The sequence below is a fragment of the Haliotis cracherodii genome, unplaced genomic scaffold (genome assembly GCF_022045235.1).
Source record: "Haliotis cracherodii isolate W230 unplaced genomic scaffold, xgHalCrac1.p SCAF_2, whole genome shotgun sequence".
Lineage (NCBI taxonomy): Eukaryota > Metazoa > Mollusca > Gastropoda > Lepetellida > Haliotidae > Haliotis > Haliotis cracherodii.
The window spans coordinates 48,899,990-48,922,465 of NW_027266275.1; the positions used below are offsets into that span (position 1 = coordinate 48,899,990).

The following is a 22,476-nucleotide window of genomic DNA, read 5'->3' on the forward strand; positions in this document are numbered from 1 at the left end:
GGATTTGCATTTAGTGAACAAAACAACCCATCACCTCATGAAAAGTGGGCCTCTCTTGAAGAACCAGTAGGTCAATACTATACAAAGAATTAATATCCATACTTTCATCAAGTAGGACACACTTTGTTTCAATATTGGCCAAGCCATCCTGACATAACCAATACATACAGAACATGGCAGAAATATTGCTTGCTGTTTTCTGAAAAATTGCCAAGTTCGCAACTACAGCAAAGTTTTTCCGCGGTAACTGATTTTTCAGTGCATTCCAATGATGAACTAGTTTCAATGTAGACGATCGGTAATTTCTACAAGAGACAGGCAACATATTTTATCATTTTTTCCAAGCCATTGCACAAATCTAACTTTCTCTCTTGCCTTGGTTGATTCCATATCAAAATCACTATCACTGGCACTGATGTCAAAGAGGTCAGTGATTCTACATGTTTTCTTTGCCTCAGACGTTTTCCTGACTGTGCCACTTGAAATATTAAGGCTACAGTAACTATCAGAAAGGTCACGATGTTTGTTGGCATTGCAAATCAGATTTCAAAGAAAGACATGTGCAAACCACTGGTAGGCTCATTCTATATAATTGTTTGGAACAACTCATTAAATTCTGTGCTGTTGCTGAATAGCAACTCAGCGAATTGCTGCCAAATCATATAGCCATGGGATTTCGAATACTTTTGCTAATGACTTCAAATACATTCTTGGTGATAAAGTCATAAATGTGCCATAAACAGTGTTAGTGCATATCAGGTGGCCGATGAATTTAAATTTTGCGCTAATTGTGTGAAAAAAGACACCGATGCTGACCAAGTTGGACAATCAGGCAATGGTTGGTTGGTTGGTCGGTTTGTCGTTTAACACTGCACTCAGCAATATTCAAGCAACATGCAGTCTGTAAATAATCGAGTCTGGACCAGGCAATCCAGTGATTAATATCATGAGCATCGATCCACGCATTTGGGTTCAATGTCTTGCATCAACCAAGTCAGCGAGCCTGACCACCCGATCCCACTAGTCGCCTGATACAGCAAGCATGGGTTGCTGAAGACCTATTCTATTCCGGATCTTCATGGGTCCAATCAGGCAATGACATAAGCTCATTTGGGCTGTGGCAAGGGGAGGGAAGTATTAGCAACAAGTTTGATGTGTATTATCCTGGAGACTGTATTTCAGAATTATAGTTTTAGCCAAGACAAATACTGACCTCTAGTCTTCTGATAATTTCCCGAAGAGGGAGTGCTGCCTCATTGCCTCCTATGTAAGTGGTGGCTGGTAGACGAAACACTCGATCCAAGTCATGCTCCTCTGTACATATACAGGGTAAACGGCATTAGTTTAAACACACACATAAAAAAACATTGAGAAAACACAAGATAGTAAACAACCGTAGGATACTAGATGTACTCTGAAATGTACTTATGACAAAAGAGGCATGAAACACAAAGGATGCATAATCTGAAGATGTGTTGTTACATACACATAGTGTTTCATTCACAGATTCTTGAATGGAATGGCTGAAAGATATGTCAAAACATCCCAAATGAAGCAGCGATGGTAAAGCTGTCTCACACACTTCCATATTCAGTTATTCATGATCCATTAGATCACCTATTGTTGTTATATTTTAACAAGTACAAAGCATTCTTGCAAATATCAACCTTTGAGGTAAAGGAAAATATAGAAAAAAGACTTTGTATCACAAATTGGCATCTAACAGCTCATAAACACATAAGCACAATTTGTGCAGCAACAACAACATAGTGAGTGAGTGAGTGAGTGAGTGAGTGAGTGAGTGAGCGAGTGAGCGTGGTTTTTACGCCGATGTGAGCAATATTCCAGCAATATCACAGTGGGGGACACTAGAAATGGGCTTCACACATTGTGCCCATATAGGGAATCAAACCCGGGTCTTCAGCTTGATGAGCAAACACTTTAACCCCTAGGCTACCCGACCGCCCCCAATATCAACATAAACCAGGCATATAAAACATACCACAACAGTATGAAAGAAGCCCTTGGGCTGTGTTGACCTGGAGTGAGGTGGGGAGGGGGTAAATGTACTGTCCTAGGTTCATGGTGACCCAGACATAAGATGGGAGATGTGCTGTCCTGGTGTTGTGGCGACGGGACATAAGATGGGGGATGTGCTGTCCTGGGGTCCTGGGGTGTGTGCTGTCCTGGAGTCATGGTTCCCCGGACGTTAGATGGGAGATGTGCTGTCCTGGGGTTGTGGTGACGGGACATAAGATGGGGGATGTGCTGTCCTGGGGTCCTGGGGTGTGTGCTGTCCTGGAGTCATGGTTCCCCGGACGTTAGATGGGAGATGTGCTGTCCTGGGGTTGTGGTGACTGGACATAAGATGGGGGATGTGCTGTCCTGGGGTCCTGGGGTGTGTGCTGTCCTGGAGTCATGGTTCCCCGGACGTTAGATGGGGGATGTGCTGTCCTGGGGTTGTGGTGACTGGGACATAAGATGGGGGATGTGCTGTCCTGGTGTTGTGGTGACTCGGACGTAAGATGGGGGATGTGCTGTCTAAGGGTCGTGGTGATCCAGACTATCCTGGCACAATGGCACCAGAGACAATGGAAAACTGGACTTTATCCGTTACCTAGATTTATATAAGCACACTGAGCGTGTGTATCAAATGCAAACATTAAAAAAGGAAAGTAGAAATGCAAAACAAATGGGAAATTAATGATAAGTAGTGGAAGTTGTTGTTGCTGTACAAACCACAATGTATAAATTTGCACTAAGAACGCTTTTAAGAATGCAAATTAATTAAATGTCTTATCATTGCAGAACTTAATTATCACTTTAAACAAGAATCTATAAACTATTGATTATGTTCTTTCCACCATAAAACCTTTAACAAATTCAATGCTACAATCAATTCTATACACAGTAAAAAAAGTGTTGCACCCCCTATACTTTTTCATGGAGGGGTGTTTTGAAAGGGTGTAAAGATAACCGAATTAATATTATAACCAGGATTTCGTGTATACCAACAAACCAGTGTATTGTCTATACAATGAACTTAAATGGGGTATTCCATGACCTTATGGCATGTAATAATCTCATGCTGAACTTTTACGAAAAATGAACGAACAACGAAGACGCATTAAGTATGGTGACATCTCAATAATTTTTAGTGACCAAATTCATCCAATAGGGTAAGAATGTCATATGGAGATTTGACGAACACAGTAAGTCAAATCGAGAACTTCCACCAAGCACTTGCATCACAGCTTGAAGTCTTCGTCTCATACCCCTCACCAGACGTTGGAATCGCTCCATGGGCAGCTGCTGCCACTCCTCGTGTAATGCTGCTTCCAATTCACGCAAGTTCTGTGGAGGAGGGTCCCGACGATAAATCAGGCGTCCCACAATGTCCCATACATGTTCCAGAGGATTCAGATCTGGACTCATTGCTGGCCATGGAATCTGCGTCAGAGCATTGTTGTGGATAACCTGGGTCACAGCTCGTGAACGATGTGGTCTGGCATTGTCATCCATGAATATCGGTCTGGTGGCCAGTGGATGATTGTCAAAATGGGGCACCACAACTGGATTCAGCACCTCTTGGATGTAGCGCTCCCCTGGCAAGTTGCCTCGTATGGTCACTAAATCAAGCTTACAATCAAATGAGAAGCATCCCCAGACCATAACAGATCCACCTCCATATGGTACAGTTGGCATGATGTTTCTTGCAGTATAAGCTGTTCCAGGACGCCTCCATACTCTCACTCTGCCATCCACAACATGCAGAAGGAACCTGCTTTCGTCCGACCAGTGGACTCTTCTCCAGGACCTCAAGTTCCAGTTCTGTCTCAGTCTACACCAGGCTAGACGTAGTCGTTTGTGGTTGTCTGTGAGTTTAGGTCGCTTGATAACCCTTCTGGACTTCAACCCTGCAGCTTTAAGACGATTTCTCACGGTCTGGGTACTGAACTGTTGACGAGGAAGCCAAAGACGTTTCAAGGTTGTGCTTGTAGCAAATGGATGACGCCTTACCACCCTCAACAACGCTCTGTCATCTCTAACTGTGGTCTTACGTGGTCTGCCAGAGGGTCTGCGATTCCTTACATCATTAGTTTGTGCGTGTTTTCTGACCAAACGGCTTATTGTTGAGTAGTGATGTCCGGTTCTTCTGCCAATCTCCTTGAACGAAAGACCTGCTCCATGAAGGCCAATAATCTGCCACTTGACTGCTTCTGACAATCGTCTACCCGGCATTGTGGGTTACAATAAACTGGGCTGTCAGAGAACATCTTTTATAGGCGATGTTGAGCTTAAGAAGATACTGCAATCTGCAAATGTCATGCACCATGCAATTCACGTGCTGATTGCTACGTTTTGGTGATCATCTTCCCTCCGAAAACATTACACATTTCACATCAGATCCCCAAGGAATACCTACCATTAAAACCAGAGTTGGGCGTTTTCAATGTTGTGATGTATCAAACGTATTAATGTGGGGGTGCAACACTTTTTTTTACTGTGTATATTTTGATATCATCTAATGTATCATTGAAAATATTGTGCATGTTTCACACTATTAAATCCTGAAAACTTAACAACTCATAGTTAGTCATGCAAACATATGAGGACAGTTGTCACACATTATCTGAATCCCAAAATAACAAAATGCAAATCATCATGATAAAAAAATATCAACATTTCTAATCATATGCCAAGAAAATGGTTTACAGATTCAGAATAACGCCATTGCACGGCAGCCCATCTATTTGTGCAGCTAAAAGTTTAAAGTGTCAACAGTATTAAAAAAACCAAAGACAGTCACCACAGCCATTGGACAGAAGTTGCTGATAGTATTGAATTCATGTATATATTGCACCAAAAAACGATCCTGGAATACATACATCGACCCCCACTACTAACTACACATACACCAAATTAATACACCATTAATAAGTAATGGCCATTTTCATCGATGAGCCAATCAAGACTTCAGCCTCTTGGACAAATTCATATGTCATCATTTGTTCTGAAGAGATATTAACATAGCAAGGAAATGTATTGTGAGAGAAATAAAGAACATGGTCCAACCTGTAAACATTAAGTGAAGATAAAAATTTAAAGCTTAATGACATTTTGAAAAAGAAAGGACGAAACAAATAGCGTTCGAAATTTGGGATGTGAAGTTTCATCTTCTTTGGTCCAGTGGTTCATGAGATGATGCTTAAAGTGAGAGGAAATGCATTTTGAGAGAATTTAGGTGTATGGTTTCAATCATTATTTCAATAATCATATCTCCAAAATTATAATTTTAAATGAGTATAAATCATCAAACAACAGCCCGACAGTAAATTATGAACAATTTCAGTAAGTTTATTATGCAAACGTTAGACAGAATATAAACTTCATTTTCAAGGTCATCATGTCAGTTGCAGAAATGAGAATATAAGGGTTAATCTAATGGCTGTCATGGCAACCATACTGAAAATTGGATTCAATCCTCTTGAACAAATTAGGGTGCCATCATGGATGGGAACTAGCATGTGAAATTTTACTTTCATTGGTCCAGTGTTTCTGAGGAAAAGATGTTTTAGACAAATGTCACATTATTTGTTTGCATTTCCAATATATCTACAGTTACCTAGTTCTACCATGAGGAACTTATGAGGAACAATCCATAAACCACGTTTGGACAAAATCCATTGATATCTGTCAATGTCCAGAAACCAATTTTTGATATATGACAGGCACAATGAGCAGTTGTATAAGCCTTTATGGTCTTTGACCATATGAGCAAAAATTACCAAATAAAACAAACTGATAAAGCGTTTGAATGATAAAAAAATAACATTCCGAACACATATAGAAACAAAACTGAACTCCCAAACACAAAAACATGCAGCTAGATGTACAAGTAAACCACACAATTCAAGACAACAATGTAGCCTACAATTCTGAAAAGAAAAGGTTACGTGAAAAAATTAATTTGACCCTGCAAGATTAGACACTAAACGTAAGCTTTTCTATATTAGCAGTATGTACAAAACAAATATTTCAACAAGGTATATTTTCACAACAAACAAAAAAAATACATAAAGTCTGTTGTGAATGTTGATACTTTTATGAACAACTATATGTCATTTTGTACAAGTTCAAGGCTTTTCAAGCTATTTTGGTCACAAGTCTTTACTTACTATAGATTTCAAAACAAAGCATACATATAGACAATGACCATGATGACCTAGACTGAACAATCTTGTTATCAATGATACACAACACTTGAACACTGTTGAAGTGTGAAGCTGTAAAGAATGCCAACTACAAGCTGTGCCCTGGCTCATCACAATATCTACAAATGATCTAGGACATACGGACTATGGACATACAGTTTTGAAAGTAAGCAAGAAAGTCAAGGTGTCCTTGTTTGTTGTTTAATGCCGCACTCAGCACTATTCCAGCTATACGATGGCAGTCTGGACATAATCCAGATCAAACAATCCAGTGATCGACATCATGAGCATCAATCCATGCAATTGGGATCGATGACATGCATCAACCAAGTCAGCAAGCCTGACCACCCGATCCTGTTAAGTCACCTTTTACAGCAAGCATGGGTTGCTGAAGACCTATTCTACCCCGAATCTTCACGGGTAAGGTGTCCTTAGGTTGAATATGTGATTGATGGGGGGCGGTCGGGTAGCCTAGTGCTTAAAGCGTCCGCTTGTCACACCGACGACCCGGGTTCGATTCCCGGAATGGGTACAATGTGTGAAGCCCATTTCTGGAGTCCCTAGATTGGGTCCCTAGATTTAAACACAAAAGGAGCAGTATCTCCATTCAAAAGTTGATAAAATCATGAAAATGTATCCATCAAAATCCATGTATGGCAGTGAACCAGCATGACCAGTGAAGTAGGGTTAACATGCAGACAAAGAACTACTGTAGTGGTATGCTGTAGAGAAAGGGGAGCTGATCAGGAGAAACTAGCAACACTGTCCACGACCTCAGAGTGCACTTGCTAATATCTACACACAGCAACTGCAAAACAGCTCACTGCAAAGCATGCAACAACTCGTTCTTATATTCCCTCCCTCCAAAAAAATTAGCAATGAAACTTCGGTGTGTATGTTACAATGTCTTACATACAAGAAGTGGACTGACTGAACGAAATAGAAAATTGTTGTGTACCCTGCTGTCTGGACAACATGACAGGCAACATGGGGCTTACCAAACTTGTAATGGCTCACAAGCAGATCAGGTGGAGAATTGGCATTCAGGTCCACTTGGTTGATCTTCAAGGGGTCTAAATCTGCTATATGATGCCCACGAATCTAGCAATAACCAAATACAGACAAAAGAAGGGTTAAAGACAACTTGCATAGAGAAGGCAAACGCCCTTATCCCAGCAATGTAGAGCAAAAGAGAGGATCTGAAAGAAATGTAGAGACAAAGGTCACCTTCACACAACATGCACATGGAACAACACACTGCACATAGCATGATTGGCAATAATGAAACATTTACCATCACTACAAGATTACCTGGCATCATGTGTTCAGGTGCTTCCATAGCACCTCACAGCAGGGCTTATTCCAAATTTATGCTGTTGACTAAGCATGGTACTATATAATAATTAAAACCCTTGAAAATGAGGACAAAAATGCTATGATTTCCCAGGAAGAAAGCAAAGAGGTGATGTTGGGCTAGGGTGCGGTACCATGAACTGCAAACAGATGAACATTAGCAGGACCTTGATAAGTCATTCCTCTGTTGACTGCCTTCTCTATCTGCCAATGAAGGACATATTACACACAAAGTAATAGATTTGCAATACAAAACCAATCCTGTGAACTAAAGGGAAAACATTCAACAGAACACCAGCAAACTCAACAAATATAAACTACAATAACCCCGGCATACCTACCCAAACCGTAAGTATTAGGTATGAGTTCGCTAGGGACCTCGGAATCTAGATCCACGTCAGATATACCAAGGGGGTCCAGAGTTGCCACATTGTGACCACGGATCTGCAGTACCCATAAAATATCACACATTAATATCACCAATTATAAAGGTTTGCAACTATTTATCTGTTTTATAAAAGTGTTTCTGAAAATCAAGTCTGTGGTTCCTGTACCATGGTTGATAGGAAAACATTAAATTTTGAAGAAGATCCTGAAAAGTATAATTTCTAACATGTCTAATGTGTGTGTATTTGCTGTTTTACACCTAATTCAGCAATATTCAGGGTTAGAAATATATATGTATTTTCCCTAGTCCACAAAAATGATCTGCTTCAGTGTTGCCATCTACCCAATGGTAAAAGTGGTCGTCCACCAGGAAATTTCACAAGTTCTTCCTGAATTTTACTGATTTTGGATTCATAGACTTACATGCATTTCAAACCCTGCAAATATAAGATGTGTACGCGCAACAATGGTTGAGTAAGAACTCATCATTGATGCGCTTTCAGCAATGATTATTAGTACAATATATCAATGAGCAGAAAAACGTGTGCACACGAATCATTTAAAATATTTCAACATGTTCAAGTGAGGTTAGAGGTAAAATTACAAATATTATACAGATATTGTTTTAGTCACAAGTAACTCTAAGTTTGAAATATTGTGTGAATGTGAATCTCATAGTTTAAGATATCTGTACAAATTTAATGATCATATGAGAAGACAATCACATTTGGGAATGAAGGTTTGCTCAAAATAGGCATGACATGGAACTAGGAGTTCAAGATTGAGGGAGTTTGCAGTATAGGCAAAATCAGGAGCAGCACGTTACCAACCTCAAACTGAATGCCCAATACTTTACTCCTAGAAACATGCAGCATGGACCAATTGGACTTCACCAATACCTATTCATCTTTGACCCCTAATGCTACCCCAACTACTCTAAAAAATGCATGGCTTAATGATACCACTTCCAGGTGTGGAAAATCATATATTCAATGCAAAACAGCCAGACTATACCTCCAGCTAGTAGCCACCAACTAATAAAAAAAGTGTCACGTCCGGTTGAATGAATTTAAGGCCAGACCAATTTAATTGCTAGAATTACGGATTTTTTCGGGTAAAGTGGCTGAATGGAGGAGGGAATATAAAAAAAATAAAAATTACTTGAGTGAATTTTTTTCCGCAGGTATCACGGATTTTAGGAGGCGGGAATGCTGATAGGAGGAAATAAAAAAAAAAATCCCTAACTTGTGCCACAGAAGCTACAAAAGTATTTCAGTATTACCCACCACGCATGTTGCAAGCAATGCACTATAGTCCCTTTATCTAATGACACTCCTTACTGATGACCAGGGTTTACAGGTATCTTTTGGCTGTTTTCCACAAGCAGGTAGACTTCAATAACAAGCTTTTAACTGATTAAAGTTTTATTGTATTTTAAAAATATAATGCACTTAAATTAAATAGCCCTGTTTATTCTCGATTTTGCCACCACTGTCACATAATTTATTCCAAAGTCTGCTAAAACTTGCATAGGTGTTGTAAGTTCGACAATATCCCCGTAGGAACCAGCCTTAGATTCTGTTGCATGCACCTCTTGAATAGAAAGTCCATCTCATCGGTGATTGACGATATGGCTTTCGTCGCCAAATCACCAACTGTGTCATCCAGTGGACTTTCCATGATTCGCTTTGATAAGCACGCACTACCCTTCAGAATGCTTACGCTGAAATACTTTGCTGACATTGTCGAAAGACACCAGATAATAAAAGGCATTAACACCGAGTTCCCAGAGACGCTTGTGTGATAGATGAAGCCAACATTTATCAAAGAAAATATCTGCTTGTAAAATATATTTGCTACATGTTATACACCATTTGAAAGGTCTGATCCTATGGTTTATAAATATGAAAGTTATGTTTTTCACATTATTTAAAATAATGCATTTACAACTTAATTAAGTTCGTTGTAAATAAAAAATGTGAGCTAACACGTTGTTAACATCCAGATTAAGGACCAAGGAAGCGAAAACTTGATGATTTTCGGCTAATATAAGATTTCATAAAATCCACTTGCCTATTTCTGTTTTGTTTTCATTGTTTACGTAATTGGAAAATCATTTTAAAAAGAATTTATATATAGTTTCTGTCATCACCCATTTCCCGATAACATCGGCTGTCTGCTCAGTAACATGAAGAAATACCGCCGTTTTTGAGGCTTTGCATGAATAACACATTCGTCGAAGAATGGCATATGACACATCGCTAGAAAGTTTATTCCTTCATCTAGACGCTCGTAACATCGCCTGGTTTTTTTCGTAGTCATAACAAGCGATTTCATTGGATTAAAATTGGTTTCTAATGACGCTTTCTTGCCGAAATCTGCTACAAGTTTCGTGATTGGTCAATTTTGAGCACATGACCTAATGCAGCCAATCAAATTACAGCTGTGGTACCAAGCTCGTGTTTGATACATTTCAGAAGTTGGCGAAAGAATTTTGTTAAATCGTATTATTCTGAACGTTTTAAGCCGGAAATCACGATTATATATTAAAAATATAAAACTTCGTGAATGTATCCTGCTAGGTTACCAGCTGTGACAAAGATTTTTCACACATATATTTTTGCATTAAACATCGTGTCCGAGCCGAGAATTCAAGGCGACGAAAGCCGAGATGTCATTTGACTTACATTACAAGCGATCGCAAGAAAAGATGAAAATAATAACTTAGATGTAAGTTTGATTGCTTTTCGATATATTTTTGTTGATCTTATTTATTACTTTGTATAATATATTTAAAGATTTGTTTAGAACCTCTTTATCTTGCTCATTGTCATGTTCGATGTGGACCCATTGTCGAAATTTGTGTCCGAGAATTTTATTTTCAATAACATCGCGGGAGATAGTGAATAATTTTTTAATGTATCGATTAAAAATGATAAATTGAATGACATCACAGGTAGGTCCATAAAAATATATACTATTTTGACGTGACTACGGCTTGGCCGGATAACCGGCCTTCGGTGTCTGGGGACTCGATGCTTCTTTGCCGTATCACCGGCCTACGGTGTTAAAAGAGTTAAAACACCCAAACTGACACCCCATGTCCTACACATGTATAATCAATACACGTTGTGTGCATGCGGGAAACACTTGTAATTGAGAGTACGCATTCGATTGGCTATGTTCGCCTGGAACGACCAATGGAATTTGACGACACATTTGCGTAACGAATATTAGTTAAAAACTAGAGTTACTTCCCCTAACATCTCTCACAACAAAGCTAATCGATTGATGTCGGAAATCGGGTAGAATATTTTTCCTTTCGATTTGGCGAAAAATGGTGTCGGCGGATCCGTAATCCTAGCAATTAAATTGGTCTCGCCTAACACTCAATTTTAGACAACGCCATGATTTATTATTTTTAATTATTACACAGGTATAAGCTCTTATATGCATGTCATACCAACACATGAGTTGGTTCAGGACACAAAGAAACAGAACCAGCTCAATAATGACTCAACACCGTACCACTTCGATGCCTCACCCTAAGGATGACATGCAACAATCTGACCCTACTACAATGAACATTTCTTGAGAGTGAACATACTACAATTCTCAGAGGATCACATGTAGAGAATCTGGCCTTCAATATCAGTTGCAAGTTTCTAAAGAATGTTCCAACAGGGCTATCCCGCATATAAGCTCAATATGATGTCCTTTGTTAGAATTTCCTGTTATGACAAAATTGCATATGCTACTCCTAAAAAGTATGTCAGTGTGACATCATATATTCAAAGAATATAACTACAAGTATAATACCTGAAAGATACCAGCAAAATAGGCATTTTTCAGAAAAATGGCAAACTTCACAAATGACCTTCACTGTGACCCTGACATGACCTTTAGTGATTTCAGTTTTACCATAAGGAAGACATGTACCAAGTTTCATTGACCTACAGTATATGTCCTCCTTGAAATAAGTAGGGCAAGGTGGGGTAGCCCAGTTGTTATAGGTGTTTGCTCGTCATGCCAACCACCCAGGTTCGATTCCCCACATAGGTACAATGTGTGAAGCCCATTTCTGGTAATATTGCAGAAATATTGTTAAACATGCTAAAAGCAGCCCAAACCTTACTCACACACTCTCTCATTCTTGACATAGGTTGTAAACAAATTTCTTGTTGAGCAATATCTTAAGGATGACCTTGCCACTTGACATGACGAATTCAAATAATATAACAATATGCACATGAATATTTTTTTAAATAGTGCCACGGCACTGTAACTCACATGGTTATCTGGTCAACAATTGTAAATGTCAACAAATACAATCACTTTGTGGTCAGGTCAGCATTAATTCTCAAATACTTTGTGCACAGATGCTGAAACAATTAACTAAATGTCCACACTGTTTCCAAATCAGCAAGAATAAATGTACTATTGTAAAACATTGTTGCAATACACAGCAGTTAAACTTACTTTGCACAAAGTTTCAAATCAGCTTTATACACAAAGAGAATTCTTTTCTAATGCCATACAATTTGTCCATAAGTTTCAAATAAAGTACACTTTCATCCCAATAATTTGAACAAGTTCAGCTTCAAAAGTCTGGCCATTCAAAAATTCATTTTGAGGGAATTTAAGAGAATGACATTACATTTTGAGCACAAATGGATGAGCAACAGCCATTAATCATGTTGATAGCTTGTTAATAGCTACCTTGATGGCCATACAAAAATCAGATTCAAACATCTTCAACAATTTCAGGTCTCATCCACGATGGATATCAGCATGTGAAGTTTCTGCTTCATCGGACAAATGGTTTCTGAGCAGATGACGTTTAGTATTTCTCAGTTCAAAACATGAAATTAGCAATATTTTCTTAGAAAATCCACTTTTCGAAATCAAACTTTGCACAGCGTCTCCACTATTGGTATAGAAAGTGTTCACCAATTGTGAAAAGAATCTATGCAGTAGTTTTCAAGTTATAAGTCGCACGCAAAAAAGTCCTCGGAAGGACGTACAGAATTCCTTGGTATAACAATATACCCGTTCTTTTACATGTTTAAAGACAGGAGTAAAATTAAACAGTACGGTCAAAACTTAAACTATCGCAAAAAATGGAGCACATGGTTGAGTCCCAGTACTAACTACACATATACCAAATTTCAAGATAATTGAATAATGATGTCTGAATACTGACTTTTAAAAGGTTTTTCAAATCTAGCTCTTGTGGCAGTTTCAAATTTCTTGAACTAATTCAGCTGTCATCTTTGATTGGAACAAGCATGTGAAATTTCAGCTTCATATGTCTACTGTCTTCAAAGGAGATGGATTACAGTGAGCAAATGTCACATGAGACCCACGAAAAACAGAAAACTTGTGTCAAACCCCACAACTAAATACATATGTACCAAATTTCATTACACTGTTCACAAAACAAGGCCATAATTGGCTTTTTCAATATGGAAAATCAGATTCGACCTCTTGAACAAATTGGGTTGTCATCATTGGTGGGAACAAGCTTCAGGCTTCAGTGCTTTCTGGGAAGAAGATGTTTACAGATGACAGGCAAACAGGCAATGACATAAGCTCACTTGACTTTCAGTCGGGTGAGCTAAGAATTTGCAGAAATGCATTGGGTCTGGACAATCAGTTTGAAAACCGAGAATTTAAGAAACAACAGTGTTCAACTTCAGCCTCACCTGGATTCTAACACAAGTTCTGTAAAGTCAGTATGATACACACACAATGTAATCTCTTTATTATCCTTACTTGTCTCTGTATTGAAGAATTTCTTTATTGAAAAGCATATCATGAAGCCATCAGGGCCAACAGTGATAACCACAACATCACCATTAAAACATCATTAAATATTACTTCGACAAATTTTGAAAGACATCATGAATAATGAAAGCTTTGTCAACACTAGCGATGGAAACTAACCTGATATGAGCGGATAATAGACTGAACAGACAAATGATCCTCTATAGTCTTCTCATCTACTGGTGCTCCTTGGGCTACAGCATGTGTGGGAATTGGAGCAACGGTCAAACTGGCAGCAGACAACGATGGTGGACGGACATAAGCTTGACCAGGAGGGGCTCCACGTGCAGTTTGACGAAAGAAAGAATCCCAAGACTGAAAAAGAGGAAACATTTACTAAAAATCATTAGGGCTGAAATGATTGATGTAATAAGTGGGTCAACAGATAGAAATGACCCATCTGGACTAGTCAGTTCATGAAACAAAGGCAATGTTGGGAAGAAATGAGCATTTCACCATGCATTGGTCATAACACAAATCCTACATAGTTAATATCTTGTGTATCTACCAGATGTTCCATGTCCAAGTACCTGTCTGTATCATGTCTATCAATATCACACATTCTTACAAGTGTAAATCAAACAGCTTGTGCATCATAAATATTGCCTTAGGTAAATTACCATAATTACTGTAATGTGAGAATTCAACAAGAAAAAACAGCATGAACAGCCTACTTTGGTGTAACTGCCCTTCATATTCAACTGTTTAAAAATGGTATGCCGAACATGAGCAAGACAGTTTTAAGTCATCCTAAAGATTCCACTTCTGAAACTTTGAAAAAGGTTATGGATGACCAACACTGTGTTACATTTCAGCATATTGCTGTCACATCCGTCAACACTTGCCCTTTTCTGTAATCTGCAAGAAGGCACATCCCCAAAACAATTCAGAATGTGTTTAAGGATTGAGGTACTTTGATAAAAGTAATACAGAGTGCTAAAATCAATTATGAGATCATCAATTATGTGATCATCTAAACAAAATTGAAAAGTATATTTGATATGTACTAAGGATGCTAAGTAAGAGGTAATAAATAAAAAAAAAATTAGCCACCAGTTTCAAATCAATACATATTCATATGTAACCAATTAACTTTGGCAATGTTTCAGGAGTTGGTAAAATAATGAAAGTTTAATGTATAATGACAATTCAACACAAAACTTGCAGCAATGATTTAATACCTGTGACACATTCAATACAACACATACCTAAAACAAAGTTTGGTGTGAGTAGATTCTCACTGCAAATTATATAAATGTGACCATAAATGCTATTGCCGTAGTATTGGTGTACATGACTGAGCATCAGCCATGCCCAGCAAGGGATCAAATCGTTTTGTACAATTGACAACCTTCCCAAGCAATGGGTAGAAACACAGGCGAATAGACTACATGTACCTCACTTATGTGTACCTGACTGAGCATCGGTCAGGCCCAAGCTGTGGGATCAATTGATGAGAGTTGATCAATTGATACAGAGAATTACGAACTGGTTCCGACAATTAACGACACATCTATCATTTTACAGACAGAAAACCTTGGATGATAAATACATGGAGGTCAAGCATGACCTGTGTTCTGACAACAGGCATCCAATGCATCCTATCTGAAATTGTGACTGCAGGGGGTAAATACATGTACTGCATATGCTCAAAATTATGACTGCAAATACAAATAAATGAATACTACAGGGAGAATCTGGAAGCACGAAATACAAGTGAAACAAGGATATGCATGGACGGTAGTAGGGGATGGAGGTGGGTTTGCTTGTCATTGTTTACAAAACATGTACAAGATGGCTGACATTGAAGCACTGCTGCATATGCTCGTACCTAGGCATGCTGGGAAGTTGCCTCATCTAAGTTACTATAAATAGCATCAAGCATGATACACATATGTATTACTGTTGGTTTGACTTACTATAAATACTTAAAATAATATTAATACATAACCAGGTGGTTAGTGTTACACTTATAGTTTGGAAGTTAATTTAAGGTACCGACGTTAACTACAATATCTGAAAAACTATTTGACCTACTCCAGTCAAAGTTGGTATGAGATTATTAAACAGTCATACATAACTGGATATTCCATTTAAAGACAATCGGTGCATGAATAAAAAATCTGTCTATTTAGCTATCACTATATTTCACCAACAACCAGACCTGTTCGTCACAGGTGGAACGAGCATTCATTGTAACAGCCATCTGCATAATGCTATCCCTGCATCACAGGGCCATATGACACAGTTGAACCAATCAACTCAACAGGTTGCACGGGAATCACGCATGCACGAATACGGTGTTAGCGTTGGTTGTCTCAAGCAGTTATTTAATAATATTTATCCAATTATTTTTGCATTCTTTTTCAGGTCAGTGTTATTGACTTGAATGTATCATTCCTTGCCTCATTATTATATTTCATTAAATTATTATTTTTAAAAATACCAAATCTTCAAAAGACACCAGTTCACAACTAGGCCTATCTAAGTGTCAAGTTTGGTGAAGAAATATTGTACCGTTTTAAAGATCTAGTGTGGGAACATTTTCAAGTTAAAGTCAAAGTTGTTGCTATGGAAACTTGAAACATATTTCTTTCAAAAATCTCAAACAACCAAATGGCACCACTTCACCACTAGGCATTCTACTAAGTTAGGTGAAGAAATACTTCTTAATTGAGGCTAAATTAAATTAATTATAACCATTAACATGATTAAAGATTTCAAGATTTCTTAAGAGAAATAGATAATCTTAAATTTTGCACATATTCTGTTTTGGCTGATCCCTGAAAGACACATTTAATTATAATGATACCGGATGACATATCAAACGTGAACTTTAAACTCAAAGACAAATGAGACAAGTCCATTATTCTGATGAGACACTTAATGCTGACAGAATCTGAAAGACCTCAGTGCTCTTTAATGTCCTCAATGCTAGTGTCAAAACACATTTGATGGAGTGTGTCGCCAGCATTTAGCATAAGGACACCTCCAAATAAAACTCACAATAACTGTTAAACAGGTTGGCTTCACATACCATTTACAGAGCTCCAGATAACTTTTGTACTCAAAGATTTCTATTTTAATTGGCATGATTGGGTTTTTTTACTCATCTATTCATCACTCTATTGGGACTTTCACCCAAATGAGTAAACATTTTGGGATTTAAGAAAGAAAAGAAGTAATGTGTGTGTTTCAGAAAAGGGCCTCTTTCAACTGTATATATGAACTATATCAAGTAGGCCACTACCCTGTATACTGCAGTATAAAATATCTGTATTAATATTGTGGTATTTGGATTGAATTGAAAGTTGCAGGTACTTACAAGTAAATGCAAAAATTAATGTTCTGTCAAGCAACTCCAACCATGCCAACTGCATTATTTTGATCAGGAAGTGATTCATCTGATTACTCACTAATAATCTGACATTAAAAAAACAACAGAAGTCATTGCTTAGCACATTTACTTCAATTACTTGAACACATGATGGTAAACACTTTTAATGGTGGGAGGCAAATATGCATTACTTTTTATCAGAATTGTTAAATACAGGTAACAAATTGAAATACACTGACATATATAACACGCTGTTTTCAAGGACTTCATTTCTAGACCTTGTTTGCTGTCATCATCAATGTAACGTTTTTTTAAGAAGTTAATGTATTTGAAGCATGCATCATTTTATACTTTTTTTAAGACAAAGCCTAGTCATTTTGTTTTTTTAATTATCTTGAAAGCAACATACAAACCCACAATTGTATTGGTAACATTTTGTAAACAAATGAATAATTTAACAGAAAAATTCAAGAACCTTTCCAGGATATATGCACAAATTCAAGAACTTCTCTCATACTTTGGTGGCAAATTAATACATTCAAGCAATATTATCAAAATTAGTCAAATTCAAGCACTCTTCATGCATGTGTGAACCCTGTATATGGACACATCAAAGTTCAGCAAGTTAAACGCCTTCCCTGTCTCATTTACTATTTGGACATCTATACTGGAACATGAGAGATGTCCAAATATTAAATTGGGCACAGAAGGCAACTAGGATGAAATCTTAATTTGAAAAACAGGATATCATAACTTTTTTTCAGCCAACAGTCAAGAACATTTATTAAAACTGTCAAATCAGAAGCATAGACTAAACACTTCATGTCGTGTTATGGGAGGGAACATGGAATAGTGCATTCAGCTTCGGGTCAATCTGAGGGCTCGGTATGTCTTCTGCAGAAGAGACCAGTTCTACATGCAGTGAAGTTTGGGTGCAATTCTTTTATGTAGTGTAGTATCAGCCTTGATTCGCCAGTCCCAGCAGATGCCCACAGATTTCACTGCAACATAAAGCATGCTTTCCTCCCGCCATAATACTGGACACTGTCAGATAACTAAAATACTGTTGAAAGCAGAGTAATACCCAAAAACACACTAATGTGTTGTGGGGATACTATATTGTCAAAGCAACCCTTTCCCCCCATCAGTCAGCACCTGAACATGTTGAACTTCCAACTTGAAGAGGCCACTTTTCTCATTTTTGTTGGTATTGGTTTTTCAGTCAGCAGCACTTGTGATAACTGTAACCTTGTATGCTTGAATAATTACAATCTTGGAATATTCCGTCGGAATGAATCCGGAATAGCTGTCGGAATCTCAGAACTGTCAGACGTCATCCGGACGTCAACAAAACGTCATCCGGATGTCCACAAATGCTGGTACCATAGTTGAAATTAGTGTGAAGGCTGGGAGTTGTTCCACTGTCATAAAAGGCTGTAAGTGTGATCTTTGAAGTACCTGTTAACCTTGCTAGAATAGGAATTTTTGTTACAATATTCACATCAAATTCAAGGTTATGGATGAATGACATTATATTTCAAATTTGTTGGGTCTACTTTTGACAGAAAAATGTAGGAAGGAATACTGTAAGGATAAGGTTTTTGAATCATCAGTGTTGAGGAATGAGCCTATATGGCGTGAACTGAAAACGGCTTCAGGTGTCAGAAGTCAAACTTGCGGGTACGCATGAATGACATGGTATTTAAAAATCTGTCAGACGATTTTTGTGACAGAAAAGTGTGTTAAGGAACACTGTGAAAATAATGTGAATCATAGTAAAGAACGAGAGAGGCAGAAGCATGGTTGGTGACGACTCTAGGGTGAGTACTGAATCAGTACTGAATAAATGTTGCGGGTGAAAGTGACTTGTGTGAATGTTCCAGGACAGTTTCCAGTAGCCAAAATATTCGACACTAAACCATTTCACCCTGCTTTCTTGAGGTTTTAGTGTGAAGAATGTTAGGAGCTGCTATAGAATCTATTATAGTCACTAAACGGCTACCTAACCCTAATGATTGTAAAGCTAGGGTTAATAAATCACAAAGAGGATCCAATGGCTTAGGATCGAGTTCGGGCAATGTAATAGCCACTAAATAGGTACCTAACCCTAATGATCGTAAAGGGGATCTAAGGGCTAAGGACAGAGTTCGGGGTAACGTGCCCTAAAACTGGTGACATTTGGATGTGTTTAGCACCATATAATATACTCAATGAACTGCATTCCTGTGCATAATAAAATATATATTGAAATTAAAAGTGCTTTCACAAACTAGTGCTTGCTATAAAATGTGCTGCCGCAGGCTTTATCTAGTAAACAAATATTTCAAAACTCTCAACATATCTGGGCTTATTCAATGACATTGACAGATCACTGGGAAGAGCCTATGCACAATCGATGACTCCTGGTGCCACAGGGCATTGCTTCGCCAGTGCGACTGGAACAAAATACTACAAATTATGTCATAGGGTATTGTGACATGTTTGAAAAGTTTGTGGTACTGTATTCTAAAGGTAGGCCCTTGTATACCAAATAATCACCTTATGAACACTGTCAGGATCTTTCTGCCATGCCACATACATGTCCTCAAGATATGCTGAGGAACTGCCACTGAGGAAGGGCTCTGCTGCTGCTTGGGTAGCATAAGTTTTTGCTTGCCTGGATGTGTCATCAGAGCGACTGGAATATGCTCTGCTCAAACAAGATGTTCGAGCACTTGACAACAAAGTCCTTACAGACAAGCGATACATCATGTAAACGTCTTTTTTACGTGAAAATGTCTTATATTATGGCAAAGATGGTGATCAATCATAGATGCCAGCCTGGTGGCTGGACTACACTGTAGTTGATACTGTCAACGTTGTCTGGTCTTGTTTCCAACTGGGCCTAGCAAACCATCTGTTGATGATCTGACGGTATACGTTTCCGTTTGTGACCTTCAAGTATACTCCACACAATTACGAAACAACCAAATTGGGGGTAATTAATCCAAACGCATAAATCTTTGTTTCGAAATGTTGCTTTCTTTCACTTTTCTGATTGTCGAAACTCAAAACTCGCTTTGGAGCAACAATCTGTGCTTTGACTTTGTAACTTCTCAGGAAATGGCGACCTTGTCGTCCGCGAGAATATCTGCAACACGAAAAGCATCAGATATGACCATGAAAGGTACTAAGCTGTCTAAGAAAACACATAACGTTAAGATGTCGTAAATAAAAGACAATAAACATCGAATGTTCTACGTACATGTATTTTCTTACTCTTCCTCATCAACCGAAGTTACCATCTCAATGTCAACTGTTAGTCTCGCGTGATACCGCGAGAGTGAAATGTGCCGTTTCGGCGGGTGCAGGCTAAAACGGCAACTCACCAAAATGTCACCAATTACTCTGGCGAAAACGGCACCGCATTTGGCGAAAACGGCTACTATGTGTCGGGCGAAAACGGCACCTCTATTTTTAATAATGATAAGAACAATTTTTGTAGTAATATATATGGTGTATTTAATGGTATTTGATGTATTTACATTTTATTGGATGTATGTGATGTATTTACACGGACGAAGCCATCGGGTAAGAAGTCCTCGTCAAGCTGAAAATATGAATAAAAGTTAAAATACAATATTTGTTATGTTTCAACATTGCGGTTATTTTGAGAATTTATACAATAGCATTATGTAGTTTATCTTATTATTAGTAGTACCTCGAAGTCCAATGTCCTCGGCTATGTCTTGGTGTTTGCAAGTTACCATGTAAGTTTACTATCATTTATTTACTACCGGTAGTGAAGTATGACAGTAGATTCATGGCCGCCAACGATCTTGAAGGACAATTGGGGTTAGAGGTATACTGTGTATAAGAGTCTCCCAATGGCGATTTGAGGGAATCTGTCCCACCCACTCCTCTTGCAACATTGCACGTTGACTTTCTGTCAGGTTCCAGCATATGCTAATAATAGGCATGATACGCTCCATGCATAGCAGACGTCGCATCGCTAGTTCATACACAAACAATGAATGAAATCAAGTAAATCACAACTGTATGCTGAGCAGAATCAATGCGATTGACAAAAAAATGGCCCACAGTGATTAACGACCTTCCTTGAAAGTGTCAAAATCAGGAATGACACCAAACGCAGGTGTGTGGCGCTACAACTTGAGGCACGTGGAGACTATAGGATGTGTTTTACAGACATAAACGTTCTTGCATAGGGTGTTTTTGTCAACTTCATAATACCGTATTCGACGTAATAAGCGCCCACGGCGATATTTGCTAATATATTGGCTAGTGAACAATCCAAAAAAGCACCTCTTCCGTTTGATCAATGGACAAAAGACTTATTTATTCGCGTATAATCTCGTGTGTTATATGCACCCTTAATTGTGGACAATTAAATACTGGAAAGATATATCTGTCATATATAAACATTTCAGCCTGTCAGCATAAACCACGAAATTTATCTTTCAACTCTGTTTCTTCCACGAAAATAATATTCTAATAAGAGCCCCCTATTTCTAATTTTGAGAGCGCCCTAGGCACTTATTACATCGAATACGGTACTTGGTATTAACATATGTATTTCCTACTTTTATATATAACGTCCATTTTAAGTGCAAACGCTGCATTTTCTCATGATGTCCTTAATACATATGTTAATCCGTAGTATCGATTAAAGTTTGTTATAAAAAACCACCACACCGACGTCTGTTGTTCCCTTTGTAGCTTTAATACGCTGTTGCCACTCATATATATGTAGCTTATGCTATATTTCCTCCTAGGAAAAAATCCCGAATTTGAATTCGAACAGTGGTTTGAGCCGTTGTCCGTTAGTCCATTTAGACTAAAGTCGAAGCACTAAAAGGGCAAGCAAAGTGAAAAAAATATTGCAATTTTTTGGCGAATACCAATTGTTCTATATACTCGTATGTCAAATCATTTTCCGAGGAAAACAAAATTATGACATTAGTAGAAAGTATATAATGTCAAAGCGAAAGTGCTGAAATCACAATCTCCGTAATTAGCTTCCAACACAAACACATTTGGGGCGTACCCTGAAGGTACCAGTGCAGCGGTGCGTGACAAAGGGTTTCATTGGCTGGTGTGTGATTCTTATAGCAGCTATACATATATTGTTTCTACTATTTCTGTTAATCTTAAAAAATAACAACATTGTATACATAGAATTGTTGAATGTGTGAAAAGTCACCTTGGATCTTGATATTGTGAATAATTTAAATACCAATCAGCAATCTGTAAGTAGTATTTTATTACCAACACCCCGCTGGGTACCCACCATAACCGGTGACTGCTCGCTTGCCCAGCAGCCGACCAGGGGATACTCCCCATATCGTATTTGTTTGA

The 22,476-nt window shown here is 38.2% G+C and overlaps 1 protein-coding gene across 2 annotated transcripts in view; it reads right to left on the reverse strand.

Moving 5' to 3' along the window:
• Positions 1 to 20,447, reverse strand: part of LOC139468161 (2-oxoglutarate dehydrogenase complex component E1-like) — a 96,358-nt gene extending 75,911 nt beyond the window's left edge. Inside the window, exons 1-5 of one of the 2 annotated variants that reach the window (XM_071249947.1) lie at positions 20,363 to 20,447; positions 19,657 to 20,248; positions 13,902 to 14,096; positions 7,214 to 7,316; positions 1,214 to 1,314 (exon numbers count right to left, since the gene is read on the reverse strand). In XM_071249947.1, the coding sequence (XP_071106048.1) occupies positions 1,214 to 1,314; positions 7,214 to 7,316; positions 13,902 to 14,096; positions 19,657 to 19,869 (612 nt within the window). In that variant the 5' untranslated portion in view covers positions 19,870 to 20,248; positions 20,363 to 20,447. Of the gene's footprint in view, positions 1 to 1,213; positions 1,315 to 7,213; positions 7,317 to 7,909; positions 8,013 to 13,901; positions 14,097 to 19,656; positions 20,249 to 20,362 lie in introns of both variants that reach the window. The other variant, XM_071249948.1, reaches the window with a different exon arrangement.
• Between the last annotated feature and the right edge of the window lie 2,029 nt (positions 20,448 to 22,476).